This window comes from Oncorhynchus nerka, linkage group LG4, assembly GCF_034236695.1.
Source record: "Oncorhynchus nerka isolate Pitt River linkage group LG4, Oner_Uvic_2.0, whole genome shotgun sequence".
Taxonomy (NCBI): Eukaryota; Metazoa; Chordata; class Actinopteri; order Salmoniformes; family Salmonidae; genus Oncorhynchus; species Oncorhynchus nerka.
Window position 1 is genome coordinate 13,853,935 of NC_088399.1, and position 19,647 is coordinate 13,873,581.

At 44.8% G+C, this 19,647-nt stretch overlaps 1 protein-coding gene across 4 annotated transcripts in view; it reads right to left on the reverse strand.

Moving 5' to 3' along the window:
- Positions 1 to 3,878: 3,878 nt before the first annotated feature.
- Positions 3,879 to 19,647, reverse strand: part of LOC115118437 (rab-like protein 6) — a 41,183-nt gene continuing 25,414 nt past the window's right edge. For all 4 annotated transcript variants that reach the window (XM_029647045.2, XM_029647040.2, XM_029647064.2 and 1 more), the window contains 5 exons: positions 18,859 to 19,062; positions 17,481 to 17,739; positions 7,419 to 7,557; positions 7,204 to 7,262; positions 3,879 to 7,117 (listed from right to left, as the gene is read on the reverse strand). In XM_029647045.2, coding sequence (XP_029502905.2) covers positions 6,944 to 7,117; positions 7,204 to 7,262; positions 7,419 to 7,557; positions 17,481 to 17,739; positions 18,859 to 19,062 — 835 coding nt within the window. In that variant the 3' untranslated portion in view covers positions 3,879 to 6,943. The remainder of the gene's footprint in view (positions 7,118 to 7,203; positions 7,263 to 7,418; positions 7,558 to 17,480; positions 17,740 to 18,858; positions 19,063 to 19,647) is intronic.

Genomic DNA, 19,647 nt, shown 5'->3' on the forward strand with positions numbered 1-19,647 from the left:
TTAATAGGGATGTGAATGGACCGGACCCACTCACACACGTGTGGATATTAGCATATGTAAGCTCAGAAACACACAGAAGTCACCTACAGTACACTCCTGATTACATAGCAGCATTCACAAATAGGCCTACACATGCGCAGATATACACTATCCCAGGAAACATCTGCGGGGAAAACTAAGTAGAGCAATTGAGGAGCTAATATTTCCTCTTCAGTAGAGGCTTTATCATTCAACGCCTCTCCACCACCAACAACAGAGAGAAAACACCGAAACACGTCTTTTACGTCAGACGGTTCATGAGTAACACCTTACAGTCACATTTCAGACCTTCCCTGACTACATTTCACCGTAACTTTTGTTGAGAGTCTTTAATTGGTGCAGAACTTTACGCCCTGGTTTGTGTGGGTTAACCTTGGCATTCTATAGAAGTAGAAATCTATATCCAGAAAGGACAACTGTCAATTAGAATAGGACATAGGTAGGAAGTCAAGCCTATGGAGACCATTGACAGTAGGACCAACACAGCACTATATACATTCTACATATACATTCATTCACAGCACCCTCTTTAAACCTTGTTGGACAGGGGAGGGTTGTGATCTGGAGATCACGTGTGTCAAACAGCCTCTGGAGATCATAATGGTGATAATGCCATTGGAAAAGTGATCTAATAGCAACATCCATTTCCACATAGGAAAAAATTAATTCTGCTTCTAGGTCAGAAACTTTGGTTCAATACTAATATCTGTTGATACAATAGGTCAACTAGTCTGTTGATCATTTACTAGATTCCATTATGTCAAGGATGCACATGTACAGTAACATCTGTGTCTGAGAGTTGTCCGTTTGTCAGGATGGTGCTTTCCAATACCCTTTATACACCATTGCACTGACCCGAACCAAACTGTGCTGGTTTGGATATGAGCTTTTCACACTCATTTACGGCTCTGTTAAACCACAAGAAAGTGATATTTTCATGCTCTCATATAAATCTGTTCAATTTATTCGGCCTGTCTGTTGATCCTAAAGCACAGAACAGGGTGGGATTAAATATGGTGCAGTCAAGTGCAGGGTCAAACATCTACTCAGTTGAGCTAATGCTGTAACACGTTAGTGTATGGTTCATAACAGGCCATTCATAAGAGCTACACAGCTCTATACATTTAGATCAACAACCACAACAACCACATAAAATATGCGGTGACCTCCAAACTGCAGTTATTGGAAGAAGAATATAGGAGTGTTAAGCACTTCTGAAAATAATTATAGGTTGTACTTCTGAAGGGTGTATACTTGGCATACTAAGTAATACTGATCAAATTAATTCCCAAAGTTGCTTTAATTAGAAATTAAAGAGTGATCCAATCACATACATAATCCATTCTAGCATTTCCACGTAGGCTATGCAGGGAATTTCAACAACATTGAATTGATCAACTGTGGGGAACATTGCCAGCATTTTCCTGGATGTGAAAAGGAATTAACCAAGAGAGAACATCACTCACATTCAGACAGCGCTGGCTCTCTCAACTGCCTATCAGGACATTGTCTGTCTCCTAGGCAACCAACCTCAACAGCCAATAGGATAGAGTCAGGATGCAATTTCAGAATACGGGACCATAGCAGTGTCATAAATGAATGCTGCTGTGAGGGGTATGCACCATCACACTGCAAGTTGTTTATTTAGTTTTGGAGTGTATGTATGTATTCGTCCTCCTGGGAGTGCAGCGGGGAACTGAGAATAAGGTATTCATTTCCTCTGGAAAAGCCTTAAAGAAGAGTACCCAGGTCTGTGTGGACGGTTCCTTCTTTTAATTAAACAAAAGTCCTGAAGTCCACATTATGATAGAAGCTTATTTAAATAAGTGTTCAAAGATGTGTTGTAAACAAAAGTCCTAAAGTCCACATTATGATAGAAGCCTATTTAAATAACAGTTTTCAAAGACGTGGTGTAAACAAAAGTGACCACTCCACTGGATCGCTTTTGAAACCTGTTTTCTCTGCGTTGAATGAAAAACAATGTCAAGTATCCAGTGTCATTCCAATAATTGGTTCCCTTGTGCAAAAATGAATTGTGCTAAAAATAAAACTCAGGCCAACGAAAGGGCAATACAAGAGAGACAGGGAGGGAGAGAGAGAGAGAGAGTGAGAAAGAGCAAGAGAGACAGAGAGAGTGAGAGAGTGAGGGAGAGAGAGCAAGAGGGAGGGAGAGAGAGTGAGGGAGATAGAGAAAGGGAGAGGGAGAGAGAGTGGAAGAGAGAGAGAGCAAGAGAGAGAGAGGAGTGAGGGAAAGAGCGAGAGAGAGGGAGGGAGGGAGAGAGAGAGCAAGAGAGAGAGAGAGAGGAGTGAGGGAAAGAGCGAGAGAGAGAGGGAGAGAGAGAGAGAGAGCGAGAGCGAGCGTGAAAGACAGACAAAGCTTTGCAGAGAGTTCTCAGTGAAGTACATCATGAGCTGACAGGTTCTTAATTGCTGCAGGTGTGGCCCTGTCAGGTCTGACTATGTATAACCATCTCACTGTGAAAACGGCATACACTTCATGACAATGATGATAAAAACCATGAAATCTCCACATGTACTATTATGAGATTAACCTGGGAGTCATGTATATAGGGTGTTCATGTGTTTCAAAACATGTAGAGCCAGGTCTTGCACTTGACACATAGAAAACAATTTCCATTACCGTAAGAAAATCAACTTCATAATTCTCAATGACATTTGATATTGTATGGCTTTATGCACCATATATTTTTCGCAGCATATCGCCTGGGACAAGCATACCGTTCATCTAGTTCACTTCACTGCAAATTATATCAACAAATCATCGAAGAATAACAGAGAATGGATTTCAGAGGTTTGCATCAAAGCCGTACAATTATAAGAATGAATTGCAATGCAATGTTAGTCCCATGTGATTGACCATACTGGCTGGAGATAATACTGCAACAATATGTTGACAGAAAATAATGGAGTTTTGCTGTGAAGTGGTGCAAAGCAGGGTTGAGGTCAATTCCAGTCAATTCAGGAAGTACATGGAAATTCCAATTCTTTTCAATGCATTTCAATAAGGAAAGTTTGGATTTGGAATTTGGCTTACTTTCTGAATTGACTGGAATTGAAATGGAATTGACCCCAACCCTGTTGCTAAGTAACACGTCCTGTGAGCTTCACAGAAAAACTGAAAACCTTCATAGGCAAAGCAATTCCTCAATGAGCAATACATGGACACACAGTAAATGTATAGATATCAGAAGTACCAATTACCAAACCAACTGCTCTCTTCACTTGACTCGCAAAAAAGTTGGAAAGTTACATTGTCTTTAATGCGAGTAATTTGTCATTGAGAGTTAGTATATTCATCTCACTGCACTTTGGCGCTTATGAAATCCAGTGCTCTATAGAACCTAATGCACTCGTGCATTTCACACACTGGGCCTTGAGTTGAACGACCTGTCGAAACATTCATCTATTTTATCACACTGCCCCCCAGTGGCTGCAGAGAAAACATACCTTTTGGGAGCAATGGATTGAAAAAGAGAAAGATTCTGCTGAACTGTCCCTTCAACGGTATGACAATGTGTGTAAGTGTAATGTTTTGGTCATCTGAATGAATGTAGATCTTTTAGACCTGAAACCAGAAGTACGGCTTCTGGAGAGCAGAAAAGATATCCCACTTTACATTTAGCTGTCACAAAAATAATGGACTGTATTTACAACTGTTGTTACATAGGTCTTACAACTGCTATATCTGTTTCTGTATTTCAGCTGATTGTTTTATCACCAGACTATAATGGAACAGACTACATACTGTAAAATAAAGGTTTAGACAATAACTCTGGTCATTACAAACATGCCAATTCATGAAATTTTGTGGCAAAAAATGAAATTATTTTTGCATTTATTAGACAATTTTATCACTTACAGTGTGTAGATGCATAAGAGGAATGTCAAAATAATCTCTTCCCCCCCCAGTTGCCCACCATCTCTCAATATATTCAGATGCATACACATAAACAGACCAAATTCAACCAACAGTTCAATCAACTATACACACAACTACCTCAACAAAGACAATATGCAGGGAGCAAGATGAAGACAATGCACAACGGATATTACATTTACAATCAAGGTGGAATTTTTGGGAAAATGTAACCAAGAGGTAACAGCAATAAGTTCGCTTGTTGCCACATTTCACTGGCAGTTTGCATGATTTGGATGGTTCCTGTTTTAACTTTACCCAGAAGACATCATACCACAGAAAAAGCAGTAAACAAAAAGTTGCATTGGTTTGAGCTACATGAATCAAAATAAATTCCTTCACACATCATTGAACAAAAAGCAGAATAATTCAATGAAACAAAATCAACCACCAAAAAACAAAACAGGTCTGGGTAGGACTGGGTTATATTACATAAACACAGAATTAGAATGCCTAGAAAAGACACTATTCCTCCATAATGTATGCACTAACAATGTCTGTTCTACAAATTCAAATTCTACAGTGATACAGCCAGGTGTGTTGTTGTTTCTCACAGTGACGCTCATGCAGATGAGTTGACATGGCTCGCCTGGGATTTGACTTTCATAGGGGTGACTCCTAACTTCCACTTAGTCATGCGTTAATGTCAACAGGACACCAACTGACATTATTTGACTGGAGAGGAAGTTAGGATTTGCTCCATAGTGAGCGGTAGGGGTGGGTGCCCTGGCCTAGCAGCTAGCCTGACAGCTGCATGAGGATGACCACATGGTCAGCCTGGGAGTCCACCTCGCCACATTGGGTTCCCTCCCGTCAAGCCAGCTGGGAGGGTTAGGCTACAGCAAAAAATGACATCACTCCCTAGGGTGAGAAAGAGGACTAAGCCAGAAGAGGGGATAAGGTGTGAGGGGACCCCGGTGTCCCCAGAGTATACCGCCTTCAACCAGAGAGAACCAAGAATATACGAGCGGTCAGGGAAAGACAGAGCTAGAGGTCTACCTGATTCAACAAACGCTCGCAGAGCCGTCTCTTGGGACAGTTCTATTGATGTAAGTAAGAGTTCTATTGATGGAACAGTTCTATTGACGTAAGTAAGAGTTCTATTGATGTACAGTAGGTTCCGATACACAGTCTGGAAATGTTGCATGTTCTCCCTGATGATATACAGTGAGGCAGTGGTAAGGATACCTAACTAGCAGTAAACTAGAGTCACGGCTCCTAGATGGCTGGGTGGAATTGGATATGTAGTGTCTCTTTTAAAGACAGTCCAAAATACCTATTTTAGAGACAACAGAGAGGAGCAAGGTAAAAACACACAGAGAAATATGCAGTACAAATGCATGAATAAATATTTGTGCATATACTTTTCTATAATGGATATATTAACATGGGATTTGTTTAATGTCCAAAAATATTTTCTTAATATTTCAAAATAAATATGGAATGGTAACAATGCATACTTGTATGATATCTAAATACATTCCTGATATTTTGTCAATTCTTTCTAAGGGGACTTAAGGTGGAATGAATAGCTTTAGGCCATTTACTTTGTTGTAAACATCCCCTGGATCGGAGTGTAGATAGATAGTAGTGTGTAGTTATGACTGACTAGCAGACTTCCACACTCCCCTACAGTAAAGTAAACAAGTTCAGTAAGGGCTATGAGATATCACTCTACACAGCAAAACCATCCCACATGGTGCTCAGCAACATCAAGAAATAGGATCCAAGCAAACTAGTGTAAAAGTTACAGGTAACCACGGAAATATTAAAACATGTCTCAAGAAACACATCATTTGGTTAACGGAAGAAATGAGAAAAAATGTCAAATGACATTGTACAACTGCCCCATAGTAAAAACAACAACATGACAGAACGGCAGGTTGAAAAAAAAAAACATTGTATCTTGGCTTCCCTTGCATTGTGTTTTGCCAGAATGACGGCATCATTGAACAATCAGATCTCTACTACTAAAAGGCATTCATATCGCCACTTTCCAGTGTTAAAGTAACCCTTTCCAGTGTTAAAGTAACCCTTTCCAGTGTTAAAGTAACCCTTTCCAGTGTTGAAGTAACCCTTTCCAGTGTTGAAGTAACCCTTTCCAGTGTTGAAGTAACCCTTTCCAGTGTTAAGGTAACCCTTTCCAGTGTTAAAGTAACCCTTTCCAGTGTTAAAGTAACCCTTTCCAGTGTTGAAGTAAAGCTTTCCTTAAGGCATTGACATCAAACCAAAACAAAATGATCATGCACAGTGAAATTTGCTGAATCAGTTCAGAGAAACTCCCAAAATGTCTTGTTCAGTAAACACTCACAAACTCCTACTGTACCTAGACATAGTCGTAGTTCGAAAAGCCAACACCAGATAAACATAAATAACATTTATATCGCTGCTGAAGCAATGTTCAACATAATTCATAATGAATGCACACACGTCCCCCGACTCCTGAACACTGGTCAGCGTAAAGGAGAGCGCTCCCATATAGAAAGTCACAACTCCGTACTAGGGTCAGTTCTAAAGCCTTTCCCAGAAAGCAGGCCCAATGGAAAAAGACTAATGGAATAGCAAAGACATTGCAGTGAGTGTACCCAAGTGCATTCAACCGTGGAAACATCAAAGTAATGGTGGTTTTGTCCTCTGAGCGTAAACTCAAAACCTGGATATACCAGCTACAGTTTTGCAGTAGTGTTGTTGTATGACGGTAGTGTTGTTGTATGACGGTAGTGTTGCATGTACAGTAAAAGGGTAAGCAAAACAAACAACGTCAATGTCAATCACAAATTATCAAAATCTAACCACTGTAGAGGCACCACAATGTCAGGAAGTGGGAAATAACTATCACCCAATGAGAATTGCAGTCTTCGATCACTCAGCCAGTCAGTCGACGCATTCTCTCGTCTTCATGGCTACATCCTGACCCTAGAACGCTGAAGTAGAACGTAGTCCTGATTGGATGCTGGGGGGGATATTCTACATCTCCTCGTAGTCTACGTCTCCGGCGAGGAAAGACTCCAGGTCGTCAACCACGCCTCCGGTTTTCTTGGTCGACTTTGACTTCTTCTTTTTCTTCTCTTTCTCGTCTCCGCTCCCTGACTCCTCCTTTTTCTTCTGTTTGTGTCGTTTCTTGCTGCTTTTGTCGTCCTCCTGCAAGGAGCAGACGTGTCCCATAGTTACTATTGGTTGAGGATGACAAACAGGGTGTAAAGATGACTCATCTCCTTTCACCTTACCTCTTTGCTTTTCTTCTTCTTCTTCTTCTTGTCCTTTGTTGAGGATCTACTTTCTCGGTCTGCAAGACAAGTTAGCAAAATTAAGACAACTCTGAATTGTTTTACCAATACATATACCCAAACTGTGAAAGTATAAAACACACAGACACACTAGTCCAGAATAGTGATCATGACTCCAATGATTTCCAATGACTTTGCTTCGGAACCTTGCTCACCATCTTGGTCCTCACTGCTTTCCTTGCTCTTGGGCGCCACATCCTGGAATCCCAGTCCAAACAGGTCCAGGTCGTCACTCTTGATGGGGAGAACAGAGGACTGGACCAGCTTCAGGTCCTCCAGTACAGCCGAAGGCTCCTTGGTAAAGGGGAGACAGGAAGGGAGGGGAGCGGGATAGAGAATGAGTAGGGGATAAAGACAGATGGAAAGACAGGAAGGGAGGGAGGGGAGCGCGATAGAGAATGAGTAGGGGATAAAGACAGATGGAAAGACAGGAAGGGAGGGGAGCGCGATAGAGAATGAGTAGGGGACAAAGACAGGAAGGGAGGGGAGCGCGATAGAGAATGAGTAGGGGATAAAGACAGGAAGAAGGGGAGCGCGATAGAGAATGAGTAGGGGATAAAGGCAGATGGAAAGACAGGAAGGGAGGGAGGGGAGCGCGATAGAGAATGAGTAGGGGATAAAGACAGATGGAAAGACAGGAAGGGAGGGAGGGGAGCGCGATAGAGAATGAGTAGGGGACAAAGACAGATGGAAAGACAGGAAGGGAGGGAGGGGAGCGCGATAGAGAATGAGTAGGGGATAAAGACAGATGGAAAGACAGGAAGGGAAGGGAGCGCGATAGAGAATGAGTAGGGGACAAAGACAGATGGAAAGACAGGAAGAAGGGGAGCGCGATAGAGAATGAGTAGGGGACAAAGACAGGAAGAAGGGGAGCGCGATAGAGAATGAGTAGGGGACAAAGACAGGAAGAAGGGGAGCGCGATAGAGAATGAGTAGGGGATAAAGACAGGAAGAAGGGGAGCACGATAGAGAATGAGTAGGGGATAAAGACAGGAAGAAGGGGAGCGCGATAGAGAATGAGTAGGGGATAAAGACAGGAAGAAGGGGAGCGCGATAGAGAATGAGTAGGGGATAAAGACAGGAAGAAGGGGAGCACGATAGAGAATGAGTAGGGGATAAAGACAGGAAGAAGGGGAGCGCGATAGAGAATGAGTAGGGGATAAAGACAGGAAGAAGGGGAGCTCGATAGAGAATGAGTAGGGGATAAAGACAGGAAGAAGGGGAGCGCGATAGAGAATGAGTAGGGGATAAAGACAGGAAGAAGGGAGCGCGATAGAGAATGAGTAGGGGATAAAGACAGGAAGAAGGGGAGCGATAGAGAATGAGTAGGGGATAAAGACAGGAAGAAGGGGAGCGATAGAGAATGAGTAGGGGATAAAGACAGGAAGAAGGGGAGCACGATAGAGAATGAGTAGGGGATAAAGACAGGAAGAAGGGGAGCGCGATAGAGAATGAGTAGGGGATAAAGACAGGAAGAAGGGGAGCACGATAGAGAATGAGTAGGGGATAAAGACAGGAAGAAGGGGAGCGCGATAGAGAATGAGTAGGGGATAAAGACAGATGGAAAAACAGGAAGGGAGGGAGGGGAGCGCGATAGAGAATGAGTAGGGGACAAAGACAGATGGAAAGACAGGAAGAAGGGGAGCGCGATAGAGAATGAGTAGGGGATAAAGACAGGAAGAAGGGGAGCACGATAGAGAATGAGTAGGGGATAAAGACAGGAAGAAGGGGAGCGCGATAGAGAATGAGTAGGGGATAAAGACAGGAAGAAGGGGAGCGCGATAGAGAATGAGTAGGGGATAAAGACAGGAAGAAGGGGAGCACGATAGAGAATGAGTAGGGGATAAAGACAGGAAGAAGGGGCGCGATAGAGAATGAGTAGGGGATAAAGACAGGAAGAAGGGGAGCGCGATAGAGAATGAGTAGGGGATAAAGACAGGAAGAAGGGGAGCACGATAGAGAATGAGTAGGGGATAAAGACAGGAAGAAGGGGAGCGCGATAGAGAATGAGTAGGGGACAAAGACAGGAAGAAGGGGAGCACGATAGAGAATGAGTAGGGGACAAAGACAGGAAGAAGGGGAGCGCGATAGAGAATGAGTAGGGGACAAAGACAGGAAGAAGGGGAGCACGATAGAGAATGAGTAGGGGACAAAGACAGGAAGAAGGGGAGCAGGATAAAGAATGAGTAGGGGACAAAGACAGATGGAAAGACAGGGAGGGAGGGGAGCGCGATAGAGAATGAGTGGGGGATGAAGACAGGAAGAAGGGGAGCGCGATAGAGAATGAGTAGGGGATAAAGACAGATGGAAAGACAGGAAGGGAGGGAGGGGAGCGCGATAGAGAATGAGTAGGGGATAAAGACAGATGGAAAGACAGGAAGGGAAGGGAGCGCGATAGAGAATGAGTAGGGGACAAAGACAGATGGAAAGACAGGAAGGGAGGGGAGCGCGATAGAGAATGAGTAGGGGACAAAGACAGATGGAAAGACAGGAAGAAGGGGAGCGCGATAGAGAATGAGTAGGGGATAAAGACAGGAAGAAGGGGAGCGCGATAGAGAATGAGTAGGGGATAAAGACAGGAAGAAGGGGAGCACGATAGAGAATGAGTAGGGGATAAAGACAGGAAGAAGGGGAGCGCGATAGAGAATGAGTAGGGGATAAAGACAGGAAGAAGGGGAGCGCGATAGAGAATGAGTAGGGGATAAAGACAGGAAGAAGGGGAGCGCGATAGAGAATGAGTAGGGGATAAAGACAGGAAGAAGGGGAGCGCGATAGAGAATGAGTAGGGGATAAAGACAGGAAGAAGGGGAGCGCGATAGAGAATGAGTAGGGGATAAAGACAGGAAGAAGGGGAGCACGATAGAGAATGAGTAGGGGATAAAGACAGGAAGAAGGGGAGCACGATAGAGAATGAGTAGGGGATAAAGACAGGAAGAAGGGGAGCGCGATAGAGAATGAGAAGGGGATAAAGACAGATGGAAAGACAGGAAGGGAGGGAGGGGAGCGCGATAGAGAATGAGTAGGGGACAAAGACAGATGGAAAGACAGGAAGAAGGGGAGCGCGATAGAGAATGAGTAGGGGATAAAGACAGGAAGAAGGGGAGCGCGATAGAGAATGAGTAGGGGACAAAGACAGATGGAAAGACAGGAAGAAGGGGAGCGCGATAGAGAATGAGTAGGGGATAAAGACAGGAAGGGAGGGGAGCGCGATAGAGAATGAGTAGGGGATAAAGACAGGAAGAAGGGGAGCACGATAGAGAATGAGTAGGGGATAAAGACAGGAAGAAGGGGAGCGCGATAGAGAATGAGTAGGGGATAAAGACAGGAAGAAGGGGAGCACGATAGAGAATGAGTAGGGGATAAAGACAGGAAGAAGGGGAGCGCGATAGAGAATGAGTAGGGGATAAAGACAGGAAGAAGGGGAGCACGATAGAGAATGAGTAGGGGATAAAGACAGGAAGAAGGGGAGCGCGATAGAGAATGAGTAGGGGACAAAGACAGATGGAAAGACAGGAAGGGAGGGGAGCGCAATAGAGAATGAGTAGGGGATAAAGACAGATGGAAAGACAGGAAGGGAGGGGAGCGCGATAGAGAATGAGTAGGGGATAAAGACAGATGGAAAGACAGGAAGGGAGGGGAGCGCGATAGAGAATGAGTAGGGGATAAAGACAGATGGAAAGACAGGAAGGGAGGGGAGCGCGATAGAGAATGAGTAGGGGATAAAGACAGGAAGAAGGGGAGCGCGATAGAGAATGAGTAGGGGATAAAGACAGATGGAAAGACAGGAAGAAGGGGAGCGCGATAGAGAATGAGTAGGGGACAAAGACAGGAAGAAGGGGAGCGCGATAGAGAATGAGTAGGGGACAAAGAGAGATGGAAAGACAGGAAGAAGGGGAGCGCGATAGAGAATGAGTAGGGGACAAAGACAGGAAGAAGGGGAGCGCGATAGAGAATGAGTAGGGGACAAAGAGAGATGGAAAGACAGGAAGAAGGGGAGCGCGATAGAGAATGAGTAGGGGACAAAGACAGATGGAAAGACAGGAAGAAGGGGAGCGCGATAGAGAATGAGTAGGGGACAAAGACAGATGGAAAGACAGGAAGAAGGGCTGCCAGGTCTAACTACTGAGAATGAGTCAGAGGGACATGCACACAATCAGATTAGGATAATCAGATTAATATAGAAAGTAGGAGAAAGAGGTTGTTACAATAGATGGACCTTTTCTATTTCACATTCAGTCTAAATCAGCATTTCTAAACCCAGCCAAATATATGGGCCCTGAGGACTAGGTTGAGAAAGGCTGCCACCCATAGGTCTAACTACTGTCAAATAAAATCCAAGTTCTCATTCTGTCAATCACTGAGTACGGTTACATGCACACAATCATGCGATTATTGTGGATAATCAGATTAATATAATAGTTTGATTAAAACGTTTACATGCTTTGCAAGAAGAATGATTTTCCTAATAATCCTGTTTACATGGACACATCTGAAATCAGGTTAGTTGATGGCACACTGATAAATGCAGGAAATCATCAATCAGTCTACTGTAACAGAGCACAGAGCAGTCTACTGTAACAGAGCACAGAGCAGTCTACTGTAACAGAGCACAGAGCAGTCTACTGTAACAGAGCACAGAGCAGTCTACTGTAACAGCACACAGCAGTCTACTGTAACAGAGCACAGAGCAGTCTACTGTAACAGAGCACACAGCAGTCTACTGTAACAGAGCAGTCTACTGTAACAGCACAGAGTAGTCTACTGTAACAGAGCACAGAGCAGTCTAGAGTCTACTGTAACAGAGCACACAGTCTACTGTAACAGAGCAGTCACTGTAGCAGTCTACTGTAACAGCAGAGCAGTCTACTGTAACAGAGCACACAGCAGTCTACTGTAACAGAGCACAGAGCAGTCTACTGTAACAGAGCACAGAGTCTACTGCAGAGCAGAGCAGTCTACTGTAACAGAGCACAGAGCAGTCAACTGTAACAGCACAGAGCAGTCTACTGTAACAGCACAGAGCAGTCTACTGTAACAGCACAGTCTACTGTAACAGAGCAGTCTACTGTAACAGAGCACACAGCAGTCTACTGTAACAGAGCACACAGCAGTCTACTGTAACAGAGCAGTCTACTGTAGAGCACAGAGTAGTCTACTGTAACAGAGCAGTCTACTGTAACAGCACACAGCAGTCTACTGTAACAGCACACAGCAGTCTACTGTAACAGAGCACAGAGCAGTCTACTGTAACAGAGCACAGAGCAGTCTACTGTAACAGAGCACAGAGCAGTCTACTGTAACAGAGCACAGAGCAGTCTACTGTAACAGAGCACAGAGCAGTCTACTGTAACAGAGCACAGAGCAGTCTACTGTAACAGAGCAGTCTACTGTAACAGAGCACACAGCAGTCTACTGTAACAGAGCACAGAGCAGTCTACTGTAACAGCACAGAGCAGTCTACTGTAACAGCACAGTCTACTGTAACAGAGCACAGAGCAGTCTACTGTAACAGCACAGAGCAGTCTACTGTAACAGAGCAGTCTACTGTAACAGAGCACACAGCAGTCTACTGTAACAGAGCACAGAGCAGTCTACTGTAACAGCACAGAACAGAACAGTCTACTGTAACAGAGCACAGTCTACTGTAACAGAGCACAGAGCAGTCTACTGTAACAGCACAGAGCAGTCTACTGTAACAGAGCAGTCTACTGTAACAGAGCACAGAGCAGTCTACTGTAACAGACCACACAGCAGTCTACTGTAACAGAGCACACAGCAGTCTACTGTAACAGAGCACACAGCAGTCTAACAGAGCAGTGAGCAGTCTACTGTAACAGAGCAGTCTACTGTAACTACTCTACTGTAACAGAGCAGTCTACTGTAACAGAGCAGTCTACTGTAACAGAGCTACTGTAACAGAGCAGTCTACTGTAACAGAGCACAGAGCAGTCTACTGTAACAGAGCACAGAGCAGTCTACTGTAACAGAGCACAGAGCAGTCTACTGTAACAGAGCAGAGCAGTCTACTGTAACAGCACAGAGCAGTCTACTGTAACAGAGCAGTCTACTGTAACAGAGCACAACAGTCTACTGTAACAGAGCACAGAGCAGTCTACTGTAACAGAGCAGTCAGAGCAGTCTACTGTAACAGAGCACAGAGCAGTCTACTGTAACAGAGCACAACAGAGCAGTCTACTGTAACAGAGCACACAGCAGTCTACTGTAACAGAGCACAGAGCAGTCTACTGTAACAGAGCACAGAGCAGTCTACTGTAACAGAGCACAGAGCAGTCTACTGTAACAGAGCAGTCTACTGTAACAGCACAGAGCAGTCTACTGTAACAGAGCACACAGCAGTCTACTGTAACAGAGCACAGAGCAGTCTACTGTAACAGACAGCACAGAGCAGTCTACTGTAACAGAGCACACAGCAGTCTACTGTAACAGAGCACTGTAACAGCAGTCTACTGTAACAGAGCACAGAGCAGTCTACTGTAACAGAGCAGTCTACTGTAACAGCACAGAGCAGTCTACTGTAACAGAGCACACAGCAGTCTACTGTAACAGAGCACACAGGAGTCTACTGTAACAGAGCACAGAGCAGTCTACTGTAACAGAGCACAGAGCAGTTTACTGTAACAGGGCAGTCTACTGTAACCGAGCACAGAGCAGTCTACTGTAACAGAGCACTCTACTGTAACAGAACAGTCTACTGTAACAGAGCAGTCTACTGTAACAGAGCACAGAGCAGTCTACTGTAACAGAGCACAGAGCAGTCTACTGTAACAGAGCAGTCTACTGTAACAGAACAGTCTACTGTAACAGAGCACAGAGCAGTCTACTGTAACAGAACACAGAGCAGTCTACTGTAACAGAGCAGTCTACTGTAACGGAGCAGTCTACTGTAACAGAGCACAGAGCAGTCTACTGTAACAGAACACAGAGCAGTCTACTGTAACAGAGCAGTCTACTGTAACAGAGCAGTCTACTGTAACAGAGCAGTCTACTGCAACAGAGCAGCCTACTGCAACAGAGCAGCCTACTGCAACAGAGCAGCCTACTGTAACTGAGCAGTCTACTGTAACAGAGCACAGAGCAGTCTACTGTAACAGAGCAGTCTACTGTAACAGAGCAGTCTACTGTAACAGAGCACAGAGCAGTCTACTGTAACAGAGCAGTCCACTGTAACAGAGCAGTCCACTGTAACAGAGCACAGAGCAGTCTACTGTAACAGAGCAGTCTACTGTAACAGAGCAGTCTACTGTAACAGAGCAGTCTACTGTAACAGAGCAGTCTACTGTAACGCAGTCTACTGTAACAGAGCACAGAGCAGTCTACTGTAACAGAGCAGTCCACTGTAACAGAGCAGTCCACTGTAACAGAGCACACAGCAGTCTACTGTAACAGCACAGAGCAGTCTACTGTAACAGCACAGTCTACTGTAACAGAGCACAGAACAGTCTACTGTAACAGCACAGAGCAGTCTACTGTAACAGAGCAGTCTACTGTAACAGAGCACACAGCAGTCTACTGTAACAGAGCACAGAGCAGTCTACTGTAACAGCACAGAGCAGTCTACTGTAACAGCACAGTCTACTGTAACAGAGCACAGAGCAGTCTACTGTAACAGCACAGAGCAGTCTACTGTAACAGCACAGTCTACTGTAACGGAGCAGTCTACTGTAACAGAGCAGTCTACTGTAACAGAGCAGTCTACTGTAACAGAGCACAGAGCAGTCTACTGTAACAGCACAGAGCAGTCTACTGTAACAGAGCAGTCTACTGTAACAGAGCACAGAGCAGTCTACTGTAACAGACCACACAGCAGTCTACTGTAACAGAGCACACAGCAGTCTACTGTAACAGAGCACACAGCAGTCTACTGTAACAGAGCACACTGTAACAGACCACAGAGCAGTCTACTGTAACAGAGCACAGAGCAGTCTACTGTAACAGAGCACAGAGCAGTCTACTGTAACAGAGCACAGAGCAGTCTACTGTAACAGAGCACAGAGCAGTCTACTGTAACAGCACAGAGCAGTCTACTGTAACAGAGCAGTCTACTGTAACAGAGCACACAGCAGTCTACTGTAACAGAGCACAGAGCAGTCTACTGTAACAGAGCACACAGCAGTCTACTGTAACAGAGCACACAGCAGTCTACTGTAACAGAGCACACAGCAGTCTACTGTAACAGAGCACACAGCAGTCTACTGTAACAGAGCACAGAGCAGTCTACTGTAACAGAGCACAGAGCAGTCTACTGTAACAGAGCACAGAGCAGTCTACTGTAACAGAGCACAGAGCAGTCTACTGTAACAGCACAGAGCAGTCTACTGTAACAGAGCAGTCTACTGTAACAGAGCACAGAGCAGTCTACTGTAACAGAGCACACAGCAGTCTACTGTAACAGAGCACACAGCAGTCTACTGTAACAGAGCACACAGCAGTCTACTGTAACAGAGCACACAGCAGTCTACTGTAACAGAGCACAGAGCAGTCTACTGTAACAGAGCACAGAGCAGTCTACTGTAACAGAGCACACAGCAGTCTACTGTAACAGAGCACACAGCAGTCTACGGTAACATAGCACAGAGCAGTCTACTGTAACAGAGGAGTCTACAACAGAGCACAGAGCAGTCTACTGTAACAGACAGCAGTCTACTGTAACAGGGCAGTCTACTGTAACAGAGCACAGAGCAGTCTACTGTAACAGAGCACTCTACAACAGAACAGTCTACTGTAACAGAGCAGTCTACTGTAACAGAGCACAGAGACAGTCTACTGTAACAGAGCACAGAGCAGTCTACTGTAACAGAGCAGTCTACTGTAACAGAACAGTCTACTGTAACAGAGCAGTCTACTGTAACAGAACACAGAGCAGTCTACTGTAACAGAGCAGTCTACTGTAACGGAGCAGTCTACTGTAACAGAGCACAGAGCAGTCTACTGTAACAGAACACAGAGCAGTCTACTGTAACAGAGCAGTCTACTGTAACAGAGCAGTCTACTGTAACAGAGCAGTCTACTGTAACAGAGCAGTCTACTGCAACAGAGCAGCCTACTGCAACAGAGCAGCCTACTGCAACAGAGCAGCCTACTGTAACAGAGCAGCCTACTGTAACTGAGCAGTCTACTGTAACAGAGCAGTCTACTGTAACAGAGCAGTCTACTGTAACAGAGCACAGAGCAGTCTACTGTAACAGAGCAGTCCACTGTAACAGAGCAGTCCACTGTAACAGAGCACAGAGCAGTCTACTGTAACAGAGCAGTCTACTCTAACAGAGCAGTCTACTGTAACGGAGCAGTCTACTGTAACGGAGCAGTCTACTGTAACGGAGCAGTCTACTGTAACGGAGCACAGAGCGGTCCACTGTAACAGAGCGGTCCACTGTAACAGAGCACAGAGCAGTCTACTGTAACAGAGCAGTCTACTGTAACGGAGCAGTCTACTGTAACGGAGCAGTCTACTGTAACGGAGCAGTCTACTGTAACAGAGCAGTCTACTGTAACAGAGCACAGAGCAGTCTACTGTAACAGAACACAGAGCAGTCTACTGTAATGGAGCAGTCTACTGTAACGGAGCAGTCTACTGTAACAGAGCAGTCTACTGTAACAGAGCAGTCCACTGTAACAGAGCAGTCCACTGTAACAGAGCAGTCCACTGTAACAGACCACAGAGCAGTCTACTGTAACAGAGCAGTCTACTGTAAGAGCACAGAGCAGTCTACTGTAACGGAGCAGTCTACTGTAAGAGCACAGAGCGGTCCACTGTAACAGAGCGGTCCACTGTAACAGAGCACAGAGCAGTCTACTGTAACAGAGCAGTCTACTGTAACGGAGCAGTCTACTGTAACGGAGCAGTCTACTGTAACAGACCACAGAGCAGTCTACTGTAACGGAGCAGTCTACTGTAACGGAGCAGTCTACTGTAACGGAGCAGTCTACTGTAACGGAGCAGTCCACTGTAACGGAGCAGTCCACTGTAACAGAGCAGTCCACTGTAACAGAGCAGTCCACTGTAACAGACCACAGAGCAGTCCACTGTAACAGAGCAGTCTACTGTAACGGAGCAGTCTACTGTAACGGAGCAGTCTACTGTAACGGAGCAGTCTACTGTAAGAGCACAGAGCAGTCTACTGTAAGAGCACAGAGCAGTCTACTGTAACAGACCACAGAGCAGTCTACTGTAACAGAGCAGTCTACTGTAACGGCACCTTCTTTTTCTTGGGCTTCTCAAACTCCTCGTCCTCATAGTCTGGTTCGTCCATGACGAAGGAGAGCATCTGATCGTCCCCTGGAGCTTCTTGGTCTGAGTGGGAGGATTCATCCCCTCCCTTCTTCTTGCCTGCCCGCATGGACTGCACCGGGGCTAGGGTCGGGTTCAGGAATGAGACGGGCTCGGACGACATCTTTAAGCCCGCTGGTTTCTTGGCTTCTCCGGTCTTGTTTTGAGTCTTCAAAGCGTTGGAGGATCTGATCAGAAAGCACAATACAGATCTAAATATTAAAAGATGCATGATAACATCAATAAGTTAACCCTGACCTGTTCACCAGACATACTACCTTGTCCCGGACATGTTGTTTCTCTCTCTCTCAATCTCCCCCTCGCTCTACTGTACTTGCTGTCTCAACATCTGAATGCTCGGCTATGAAAAACCAACTGAAATTTACTCCTGAGGTGCTGACCTGTTGCAACCTTTATAACCACTGATTCTTATTTGACTCTGCTGGTCATCTATGAACGTTTGAATATCTTGAAGAACAATCTGGCCTTAATGGCCATGTCCCTTTATAATCTCCACCCGGCACAGCCAGAAGAGGACTGGCCAACCCTCAGAGCCTAGTTCTAGGATTCTTCATAGGTACATGAGTTTTTCCTACCCACTGTGCTTCTACATCTGCATTGCTTGCTCTTTGGGTTTTTTAGGTGTTTTAGGCTGGGTTTCTCTATAAGCACTTTGTGACAACTGCTGATGTAAAAAATGGCCCAATGACAACATCAATCTCTACCGACCAATGACTACATCAATCTCTATCGCCCAATGACTACATCAATCTCTACCGACCAATGACTACATCAATCTCTACCGCCCAATGACTACATCAATCTCTACCGCCCAATGACTACATCAATCTCTACCGCCCAATGACTACATCAATCTCTACCGACCAATGACTACATCAATCTCTACCGCCCAATGACTACATCAATCTCTACCGCCCAATGACTACATCAATCTCTATCGCCCAATGACTACATCAATCTCTATCGCCCAATGACTACATCAATCTCTATCGCCCAATGACTACATCAATCTCTACCGCCTAATGACTACATCAATCTCTACCGACCAATGACTACATCAATCTCTACCGACCAATGACTACATCAATCTCTATCGCCCAATGACTACATCAATCTCTATCGCCCAATGACTACATCAATCTCTACCACCCAATCTCTATTGACCAATGACTACATCAATCTCTATTGACCAATAACTACATTAATCTCTATCTACATACTGTATAATACTAGCATCTTAAGAAAAACCTGAGGTTATGCAATTCAAGTTCTCTTCCCACCCATACCTCCTTCTGTCCGATCCACCGTCCTGGACGACGTTAAGTGCCTTCGTCCCCTCATCTTCTTCATCGCTGGTCAGGGTGATGCCCATGCTGGGGACGGTGGCTGCCTTGGGCACAGATTTGGGGACAGACTGGCACAGCTCATCTGGGGCAAAATCGTCCTGGAACCCTGACACCATGGGGTTCCCCCCTCGGCCCTCACCGTCACTGTAAAACATGGACAGAGAGAGACGTGGTAAGTTCTGATGTCCTGATGTAAGAATAACCAACACATGAGCAATATGATGGGCCAAGCACCACAAATTTCTTTTTAAATGATTATAATTTGCGTCTGAGTAATGATACCCCATTAAGCAACACCTGCTGGAAAAGTCACACCGTTTTAAATGTATTTCCAAATGCAGGACTTTGAAGCTACTCTTGTTTAGTCTGATGTTCTAACCATTTAAAAAAAAAAAAAAAAAGTTGTATTAATGTTGTTTGTGACACCTGTAGAATTGTTCTTTAAACCTTCTGTTAGAATTATGTTAAGAAATGTAGCACATGAGCTGGATAACATGTCGGCTTATAACATGGTTAACGTCTGTAACGTTGCTGATGTCAGTATTTCAGCTGCGCTTGGACAAAAGGTTCAACTACAGGTTCCCCACTACTATCGTTTTACTTACAGTTAATGAAATGAACAGTGACTAAATCACAAGCATTTCGCTACACTCGCATTAACATCTGCTAACCATGCGTATGTGACAAATAAATTTGATTTGAACATTATTGCATTATCTGTTCATATAT